This window comes from Dromaius novaehollandiae, chromosome 7 (genome assembly GCF_036370855.1).
Source record: "Dromaius novaehollandiae isolate bDroNov1 chromosome 7, bDroNov1.hap1, whole genome shotgun sequence".
NCBI lineage: Eukaryota > Metazoa > Chordata > Aves > Casuariiformes > Dromaiidae > Dromaius > Dromaius novaehollandiae.
The window spans coordinates 43,989,777-43,999,878 of record NC_088104.1 but is presented as its reverse complement, the minus strand read 5'-3'; the positions used below and the strand labels follow the sequence as shown (position 1 = coordinate 43,999,878).

At 62.7% G+C, this 10,102-nt stretch overlaps 1 protein-coding gene across 1 annotated transcript; it reads right to left on the bottom strand.

Annotated features, from left to right (window-relative positions):
• Nucleotides 1–7,938: 7,938 nt before the first annotated feature.
• Nucleotides 7,939–9,210, bottom strand: LOC135328938 (inositol 1,4,5-trisphosphate receptor-interacting protein-like 1). Its single transcript, XM_064515517.1, has one exon. The coding sequence runs from the start codon at nucleotides 9,208–9,210 to the stop codon at nucleotides 7,939–7,941; it is 1,272 nt and encodes a 423-aa protein (XP_064371587.1).
• Nucleotides 9,211–10,102: the final 892 nt, after the last annotated feature.

The window sequence follows — 10,102 nt, the reverse complement described above, 5'->3', positions numbered from 1 at the left end:
CCACGGCTCAGTGTCTTTTCTTTGGGCAAAGGAATGGGTAGAAAACTCCGGTCCTGAAGGAATCGGGGTCACCCTGGGAGGGGGAGGGCACACACGCTCTCCAGCAGTCTAGGGCAGCCACAACATACCCCCCTTCCCAGCAGTCAGAGAAGCACCCCGTTTCCCCTGACAGCAGGGTCAGGAATGGCAGCAGTCTTGACAGGGTTCTGCCCTGCAAAGCCATGACCTCTTCTGCATGAGGAAGGGCCCGGAGCTGGCCCCTCGCTGGCGCTGGCTTCCCCTGGTGTGGCTGAGCCCAGGAGTTAGCAGGCTGCTGGGATGCTCTGGTAGGCCCCGCAGGATTTGCCCATGCAGGCACCAGCGCAGCAGGGCCCAGAGCTCAGCACACGTATTAGAGGCTCCAGCCATCCAGAGATGGCAGGGGCCACTGCGAGCACTGCCGTCCATGTGCTTTGCGAGGCGGCTGCGCTGGGAGAGCAGGGGGAGCCATGTGCCTTCCCGCCTGCAAAGTCACGCTGCGGGCTCTTGGCTCTTTGGCTGCAGAAGGTCCCCGCTGCCTGCTCTCCCCAGCCCGTGGCCCTGGGCCCTGAACTCTGAGCAGGGCCGCAGCCCCCGGGAGCCCCTGAGCACCACTTGGGGGGCCAGAAGCAGCAGCAGCCAGAGTGGCTGGTGTCCGCCATCAGCAAGCGGCTGCCCCCCTGTGAGCACTGCCACTCGGGGGGCGCAGGTGGCTGAGCAGTAAGAGCTGCTCTGGGAAGAGTAAAGCCCGCAGGGAAACGTCGGCGTGGAGACTGTGAGACCTGACAGCACCAGATCAGACTCGGGGTCACACCTGACAGTGTCTGGGGCAGCCGGCAGTTTCTCACAGGGCCAAAACCAAACCTGGCCAAACTGACTGGGGCAAAGCGCAGTTTGTGTCACAAGGCTGATTCACGGCAGCCTGCAGCCCTTGATATTTGTCCAGCCACAGCATGTAACTGCTTGAATGCCGCACTCAGAAGCAAAAACGCCAGAAACGTGGTCCAAAAGCAAATGCCTTATCTAGCCCTGGTGACTATTTACTGGCAACAAGCCAGTTATTGCTGCAGGAGGTTTAGCATTATGCCTTCGAAGCGAGCTGAAGTTTCAGCGCAAGCAGCTGTACAGACTCACAGCCACAACACGAGGCAACGAGAGGGGGCCCTAAAGAGTTACGGTGACGTTGGCCTCCCGTGCACCAAGATGCCCAGTAGCTCCCCTCATTGCAAAGCACAGCATAGTCTGCTGGGATCCCCCTTCCGGCAAGAAACTGAAAGCTACGACAAAGCTGGGGTGCCGCAGCCCTCGTCCCTGGACGCTGCTCTCTTCCCCCATCTCCCGGCCCAATGCAAAAGCCATCTGTGGCCAGGGGAAGGATGTCATTTGCAAAGAGCTGCCAGAAGCAGCTGCTCTCCTGGCCTGCCTCTCCTCTCTACAAAGCCCCCAAACAGGCAGCCAAGTTAATCTGCTACAGCTGCAAACGTTGCCACCAAGTGGCCTGGCGAGCCCAGGGAGCCGCGGTGTCCGTGTCCCGGTGCAGGTGCCCAGCCCAGGGCTGCCTGTGTGCGTGGCCGCAGGCGTGCGGTGGGGCAGAGGGCTCGGCTGGCTCCTCTCCTCTCGCTGCCAGCCCTGTAGCTCTGCCTGCTCTCCAGAGAGGAGGCGGAAGCCCTGCAGTATGTGGGCGCCTTCTTCATATGCCGAGGGGAGGTGAGTGTCGCCATTTCCCTCGGGGCTGTGCCCGCCTCTGCCGGTGGGTCCCTCGGGGTCCCTCGGGCTGCGCCACGCTCAGAAGCCCCCGGAGGGCTGCTGGCTGTGGAGGGCTGCTCCCGTGCAGGCGCCCCACTGTCGCTGCAGGCCCTGCAGTGCTCTGGTCCTGCTGGCCCTGCCCCTGGCCCTCTCACGCGCTCTCTTTGTCCCTCTGCTGCTGGTATGAGGAAGGGGCCGAGAAGCTGTGGTTTCTGGCCTGCGTCTGCACCCTCTGCGCAGCAGCCAGCTCCAGTGCCTTGTTACGGGAGGAGCTTTTGCTCTGCAAATGGGAACTGGCGGAGTCGCTGGAGATGAGGGGAGAGGGGACCGCCAGCAGGCCTGGTGGAGGGGGCACTGGCCCAGCGATGAGGGCAGGATGGGCAGTGGGTATCTTGTGAGGTATCTGCGGAGTGACTGCTGGGTGATGTGAGGGCCGGTGCTCAGAGGCCTCATCCTGTTGTGCGACACAGCAGGCACGGTGAGGAGGAGGCAGCTTGCTGAACCTGTACCAGCAGTGTGTGGCTGGGCAGGGGATGCTGGGTAACATGGCACTTTGGAGGGTGCCTGGTAAGGTGGGCAGGGCCTGGGGGGAGCTGGGCTGCTTGGGGTGGGCTGGGGAGCAAGATCTGTGAGGGGCTGTGTGTGTGCCTAGGGCTCATCAGGCAGCACATGAAGCGCTAGGGCGAGGAGAAGCTGGAGGACAACTGCAAGGGTGAGCGAGGGCAGCAGCCTATCAGCTGGGCTGGTGGGGAAGAAGTGGGGAAGACCCCACCCTGTCATTGCCAGCACATGGGCCAAACACCCTCAGGTGCCCTGGGGACAGCCTGCCTGGGCAGGTGCAGCTGCAATAGCTATGAAGTGCTCTGCCAGCAAACTGGATGAATGTTATGGAAATTAGGCTTGTCGGCCACCATAACAGGGCCCGACCCTAGGTTCCCGCAGAAAATTTCACAGCCAAATCAAAACAAATTAAATAATTAAATTTTAATGACGCACGTGCAGTAATTACAGCTCGAGGTGGGTGCCTCAAATCCTGGGCAATTATAGTTTTTTCAACTTACATTTCCCACCCCTCACGTGGTAGTTAGACCAATAGTAATTTTTTGGTCTGCGGTCTCCTGCTCCTCATTGGCTCTCATCGTCATTCTGAGGTAAGCTGTCTTTCTCCTTATTTTTGTTTTTTTGCGGTCTCTGATGACGGTTGTACCTCTGTTTTTGTTGGGTCTTACTGTTGTGCCTTAAGGTCCTGAGGAGGAGGCGATTCCAAACCACAACAATCAACACTGCCCCAGCAGCGAGCCAAGGCCCTGTCCCCCAAGGTCCCAACGCCCTGCACTGGTCCCACTCCAAAGCCTTGACACCCTCCCCCTCAGAGTGCGAGACGCATTCCTGCAGACACCCTCCCTTTCCCAGTGTGAGACGCAGGAACGCGGACTGCCTGCAACCTCCCCACCCTCCCAGCTTGAACCAGCTCCGAGGCCCTTTTCTTACTGGACTAAGGAAAAGTTCATTATTTTATCTAAGTGCGGCCCAAGGCCCCAGCAAATTCAGCCACCCATGCCAAGCAAGTTCCATACAAGTTGTGCTAAGCGGCTACCTCTAGACAGTTTCAGTGCGCTATTCTTTAACAATGAAGTCTCTCCTCCAGGTGCTAATGACCTTTCCCAGCCCACCTGCAGGAATGTTTTCTCCCTCCCAATTCCTGTCTCTCAGACTTTGCAGGCTTTGCCCAGAGTTGGCACGTGCCACAGCCATCTCCAGTGTACAGATCCTCAGGCAAAAGGAGAGGGAAACCAGGTGTCGGGGCTGACGCTGCAGGGCTGGCACAAACTGTATGCACAGCCCCAGCCCCCATGGCCCTGGGGAGCTCATGATGCCACCAGCAGGCCATGCGATCCCCTTGACATCTCTCCTGCCCCAGACACCGAGGTGGCAGTCATGGCCAGGCCTCTATGGCTGCACTTGTGAGGCAGCGCCCACCATACCTCTTGAACCAGGCACTGCCCCAGCAAGGGCACTTGTTCCCCAAACTCCCCCAAAGAGAACTGGAGGAAGAGGAGGGCTGCCAGTGTCCAACTACATCAGCTCCGTAGGTGCAGGGCCTGGGGCTGTGGAGGGGAGAAACGGATTTCTCTTCCCAGGGCTTGTATGTCTTCTTCCCCGGCCCACCAAAGAAAAAGAAAGAAGAAAGCGAGAGAAGAGGGAGAGAAAAGGCGTGTGAAGGCTTCAAGCCTGGGGCTGGAGCCAGCAGTGGGGCAGTGGGAGGATGGCAGCTGAGGGCTGGAGGCAGCAGCTGCTGCACCTCTGGGCAGTCGCTGACTTGGGTGCTCTGCTGGTGACGAGCTGCCCTGGGAGAAGGCTGTCGCTCCTGTGCCCGGGCAGTGCCATCGCTGAGCCCAGCCCCCAGGGCTGGGGCTGCTCCTCGCGCTGTGGCACAACGAGAGGTGCGGCTGGTTTCTCGGCCTTCTGGAGTGGGCGCGCTGCCAAGCAGCAGAGCCCAGGGGCTGGCATGGCTGCAGGGAGGCTGCTCAGCCCCCTGCTACAGCCAGCAGTTCTCTTCGGAAGCGCACAGAGGCCAGCGCAGCTGCATTTTCTGTCCCTGCCCTGGAGGGAAAGCTGAAGCCACCACACTGGGGAGCTGAAGGAGGCAAACGGTGCCGCGCAGCCGCCGACTCGAGCACAAACGGCGGCGTTTGAACAGCGCGGCTGCAGCGGGCCCCGAGCCGCAGCGGCCAGACCCCCCGGGACCGGGCCCAGCCGGTTGCAGCCCGCCCCAACGGCCGCGCCCCGCCCCTCGCGGTCCAGCGCCGCAGCCAATGGGGGGAGCCGCCGCGGCGCGCGGGCACGTGGTGGGCGGGGCCGCCGGGCCGCGTGCGGCGCAGGCGCAGGCGCGGGCGCGGGGGCGGGGGCAGCGCGGGGCCGGTGCTGGGGCGGCGGGGGCGGGGCAGGAGGCGCCTGCCGGCGGGGGCAGCGCGGAGCCCGGAGCGGCGGGTGGGAGCGGCGAGGCGAGGCGAGGCGAGGCGGCAGCTCGGGAGCAGCCGGGTGGGAGCAGTGGCCCGACGCTGCCGTGCTGCGAGGCAGCCGCCCCTGCAGCATGGGGCTCTGTGATGGCGTTGGCTGGGTGGCCTCGGGGCCAGGCGGGTGAGCAGGAGGGAGGCGGCACGTCTGGCCCCTCGGTGCCTCCGGTGGCCTTGTGAGCTCTGGGGTGCCCCTGGCAGGGGTCGTGGCCATGCGGGGGCTGCCCAACCGCCTGCCGTGACCCTGGGCCTTGCGTGGGGAGGGTGACGCTGCGGTTGGTGCGTGGCGGTAGCCGTGTGTGTTAGCGCTGTTGGGGTGATGCTGGATGTGAGAGCATCTAGCCTGCTGCTGCCTTCTGACTGCTGCCAGGCAGGTCATTTTGGGGAGGTGCTGGGGTCCGTGGCGCCTCTAAAGCAGCGAGGCAGGTCCCAGGCTGCGCCTGTTAGGTTGGAGTTTGCAGGGGAGGAGCCCGGCCTGGCGCTTGGGGTGCTGGAGAGGGAGTTGTGTTGCTCTTGCTCTCTCTTGCCCTCCTTTTCTCCTGTTGGGCTTTGTTTCAGCACAGCCCAGGTGGTGCGGTTTCGTTGTGCTGAAGTGCCAGAAGCCCCCGGTGAGGAGCACAGGCGTGCCCAGGATGGGGAGCAAGGGAGGAGGCAGGTGTGGGAGGAGATGTCGGGTGAGAGCCCCGAAGAGAGGAGTGAGCAAAGCTCAAGCCTGCCCTGGCGTTGGGGTCTGAGCACCCTGTTCCCGGAGGGGTGCTTGTGGCGCATGCAGCCTAAGAGGAGGGGTGCTTGTGCTTGCTGCATGCTGGAGGCACAGGAATCGTGGGGGTATCTGCAAGGCCCCTGTGAGTGAGGTGGTGGGTGGGGGGCTGTTTTGGGGTCTGAGCTATGGGCACAGGCTGCTGGCGCCGCAGAGGCAGCGGCTGGAGCGCGCTGTGCCCGTGGGAAAGGCTGCCAGGCTGGAAGAAGCAGGAGCCCAGCGAAAGGCAGGGTGGGTTAGCCCTCAGGACTGCTCTTGTGCTGTGCATGCCCGCGAGTCTGTGGGCAAGCTGTCCCCGTTTGCTGAAGGTGCTGGTGAGAGCTGGGGTCTGTATCCTGCCCTAGAGCCCTCACGTGGCAGGAGGAGTGTTTCTGTGAGTGCCCTGTGGTCTCTGGGCAAACGGGTGTGAGCCGCAGTGCTGGTAGCAGAGCGGTGCCTGGAGGTTGTGTTGCTGGGGGTTCTGCAGTAAAACATGCCTTTTGTTCTCCTAGGTCCTTGCTGCTGTGGGATAGCTGGTGTTTTGCCCCTTGGCCTCCCGTCGAGCTGCCGGCTGGGGCCCCCTTTTGGGACCAGCTGGGCTGGGGCCCTGCTCCCCGTTCTGTCGCTAAAGCAGCAAAGTCCCCTGCGGTGCTGCCGCAAATGCCAGGGCTGCTGAGTGCATCTGGGCAATGCCCCCCGCCAGGCCTAGCTCCTTCTTGCAAAGGCCTTTTGAGCATTGAGCAAAGCAGGTGGGGCTGAGGCCCGCCGTCCTGCTGGGGAGACTGACCCCCCAGTGGGCACAGCAGTGGGAGCAGCAGGGTTAAAAATGTGGCTCAGGGCCCTCCCTAGCACAGCCTGCACCTTCCCTGCCTGCTGGGGGACAGGGCTGGTGACATCCAGCCTTGGGTGAGAGTGACGTGGGGCTGATGACATTGCCATCCACTAGCGGCAGGTGCCTGTGGCCGCCCCATGCCCCTGGGTGAGCTTGGTTGAGGGTGAGAGGCAGCGCTCTGCCTGGTTCCCCCTGAGGACAAATGCCTGGTCGATGCTGAACCCTGGCTGTCTCCCTGGTCCTTGCTCTCTGTGTGGCCTCATTGCTGCCCGGGAGCCTCGGCCTTTGCAGCTGCCGCAGCTGGGCCTCAGTCGGGTGGGATGTTCTTGCCGCGGAGCTGGAGCAACTGGGCATGGGCACAGGCGTCAGCGCTCCGGCCTGCCCTCTCCTTGGCCCCAGCCGTGGTGCTGCTCCGTGCGGCTTGTCAATGTGAGCAGCTTGTGAAGGTGGCCACTGCTCTGGAAAGCACATTGGCAGTGTAAGCAGGGCCGGGGCAGCTTTGGCAGATGGGCAGTGACTGATTGTGCCTGTTGCTGCCCCCTGCACTTGTGCTGGTGGCTAGCAATGGCGTCTTGCTGTGCCTTTGGGAGTGGCTGGGGTGGTGTTGCTTATTGCCAGCCAAGGGCCTGTGCTGGGAACGACGGCTAGCACAAACTGGGCCCTGCCGGGCCTGCTACAGGAAGAGGCAAGAGCAGGTGTCGTAAGAGCACAGCCCCCCCCCCCCCCCCCCGAGAGCCCCTAAACCCCACAGACCCTAGCTGATGGACGTAGGGCAGCTGTGGTACGACTCCTGTTAGCTCGCTGAGCAAGCCAAGGCACTGAGTGCGTGTGGGACACCAGCCCGGCTTTCTCCAGCACTCGGGCACGTGCAGCTCTTTTGAGGTGATAGTTATGAAACAGCTTGTGAGTCTTCCGCAGCACACAAGGGCTGTATTTCTGCCGCAGGTGTCCCAAATACACATATCCGTGCACCTGTTGTGTCGCACGGCTGCAATGAGGCCGGCCAGCACTTCCCAGAGACGTGGCATGCACGGCGTGCGTGCCTGCTTTGAGTGCAGGCCATCGCCAAAGCTTTAACCTTGCTGGCCGTGCGAACGCTGGCGCAGGTGCCCTATTTTGTGCCTGTTCAGCGTGACAGCCGTACATCTGATGCACCTCCCAAATGTCATCTGTGCGGCAGGCACCCTTGCTACTGTCAGCTAGCTTCCTGGGATTGGGGGAAATAGGGCAGTCTGGCGTGTGCTAGTGTTTGTGATTTCTGGTCATCTCCCAGACACGAGGCAATCTTGGGTGTGTATCCCTGGGATGTGCATGTGGCGGGATGGGGCCCGCGTTGCCCACACAGCGTTGCCCAGGCGGAGGCAGCCACAGACAGAGGGCTTGTGAGAAGAGGCAACTTTATTGGGGTGTGTGCATAGGGCAGTGCTCCCGTGGGGAACTGAATCTCTCCAAAAGGATGGGCAGTCTCTGCGCAGGTGATCACAGGCGCCTCTGTCGCACGCCTCCTGTCAACGGCGTCTTCAGTGGGATTGGGTGAGGATCCGCAAAGTGTGCTTTTGCTCCATTTGCAGAGCCGTCTTTTGGCGTCAGTCTAACAGGCTCCTGAGCCGATCCTGCAGCTCGGTGAACTCGCGCAGTGCCTGGGCGTGGGCGTCGGGCTGCTGCGCCAGGCGCTGGAAGAGGTTGAGCGGGCTGGCCGTTTGGAAGGCCGCTGGCAGGGGGACCTCCCTGGGCACCCTCTCATTGCCTAGGAGGAAGTGGTGAAGCTGTTTCTCCTCCAGGCAGCGGTGCAGGTAGCACAGGACATCCCTCAGCCGCTCCAGGAGATGCTCCGGGCACCACGCTGATGGGGGAAGCAGTGTCAGGAGGTGCATGGCGACTGTTTTCAGGTGGACAGAGGAAAGCACCGAGTCCTCCAGGAGGTAGGTGAGGAGCTGCAGACACGTTAGGTGGCAGCTGCCCTGGGGGGCCTGCCTGGCCATGAATCTGAAGAACAGCAGCTCTTGCAGGGCACAGCTCTCCAGCCAAGTTGTGCTGCTGCTGAGGCCGGCCTCTGCCTCCTGGCTGCCCATGAAGAGCCCCAAGTTGTCTTGCTGCACCCCCAGCATTATCTCAGTGTGCATGGTTCTCCCAGAGTCGCATGTGAGCTGGAGCTTGCAGGAATGGGAGGAAGGCAGCACTGTCAGCTGGCAGTTTTGTTCCGCAGCAATCATGTCCCAGGCATTTCTTACAAAGAGCTGGAACCAGCGGGCGGTTTTCTCCACATCCAGGTAGAAGCCAGTGCACAGGGTGTGTAGGAGCCCAGGGCGCTGATACCTGCGCACTCGGATCTGGGAGTGGTGCCGGAAGCACAGCACGTCCCCCAGCAGCTGCTCCCTCTCGCACATGCACTCCAGCTTCACATGGACGTGGCCATGCCTCGCCGGCAGCTCCCCGCCGGTGCCCAGCTTCAGGTGGAAGGAGTGTCCGGGTGGTGGCTTCAGGAGCACGAGCAGCCTGTAGACGGTGTCCTGCCTGTGGTAGCTCCAGCCTTCAAAAACGCTGCCCACACCGATGCACCATTCCAGCCGCGGCAGGAAAGTTGTCAAAGAGAGCATCTGGCAGGCATGGAGGAGGTTGCCCACCAGCTCCTCCACCACCTTGCATGTGTGGGCCACGTCCTGCACTGGCCCCCAGAGGTGCTGCTGGTAGAAGGTCTCTAGGGCCCTCCTGCCTGGGCAGTCCAGCTGCTGTTCAGGAGAGAGCCAGTGCACAGCACCCACAGCCTCCTGCTCCTCGCCTTCCCCCTCCTCTTCGCTGCTGGAGGAGCTCAGGCCACTGCTGCTGTCACACTCATCAAAGTCCTGCTCCGTGGCCATTCAGAAGAGCCCAAAGAGCAGCACAAGGCCTCCAGCAAAGGCCCCAAACTGCCACAGGTCCCAGGTGGCGAAGACCACATCTCTCCTGAAAAGTCCGCTCTGCGGCTCCTGCATCATCTCCGCAAACTCCTGCTGCAGCCGAGTCATCAGCTCCACCTCCTGCTCCTTGCGCTGCTGCATCCACTGCTCCATGGCCACATCCATGTGGTCACTGACCTTCAGCGGCTGCAGGACAATGCCCAGCATGGCGAGGAGGAGCGCAAGACCCCCAGCCATAGCCTACCTAGAGGAGGTGGGAGAGAAGCAGGTGAGCCAGGCCAGCTGGGAGAGAGCTTGCGGATTGGTGGCGGGAGCTGCAGGCACAAAGGGGCAAGATGGGAGAGGGGGCGAGGGAGCTTGGAGGCAGCAAGGCTGGGATTTGTGAGCGCTGCCTGAGCAGGGACCCCGGGCCACGCCAGGGAAAGCGCTTGGGCCCTGGTGCCTGCAGGCTCCAAGGGGACGCAGGGCCTAGACGCCGACACTGTGGGGCCGGCCCATCCTGCCAACCCTCCCCTGAGGCCCAGCACCCTGGCCAGGCTTTGCCCCGGGGGCAGGGGTGCAGAAAGAGCAAGTGCCACCAGAATGGGGAGTCCTGAGGCCCGTGCCCCCCCGCCCCCCCACCAAGGGAGCAGCGGCCCGCAGAGCTGCGAGTGCCCGGCGCATCCCCAACACGTCTCTGGGCACCCGGGCTCACTGGGAGCCCCAGGCACCTCTGCCTCCAGCCCTCAGGGTGCCAACATCCCTGACCCAACGTGCTGTTCTGCATGGCTCAGCCCTTGCTGCAGCGCTGGAAACCTCCGGGAGGGAGCTGGCATTGGTGCCCCGGCCCTCGTCCCGTCCAGTGTTGCCCCAC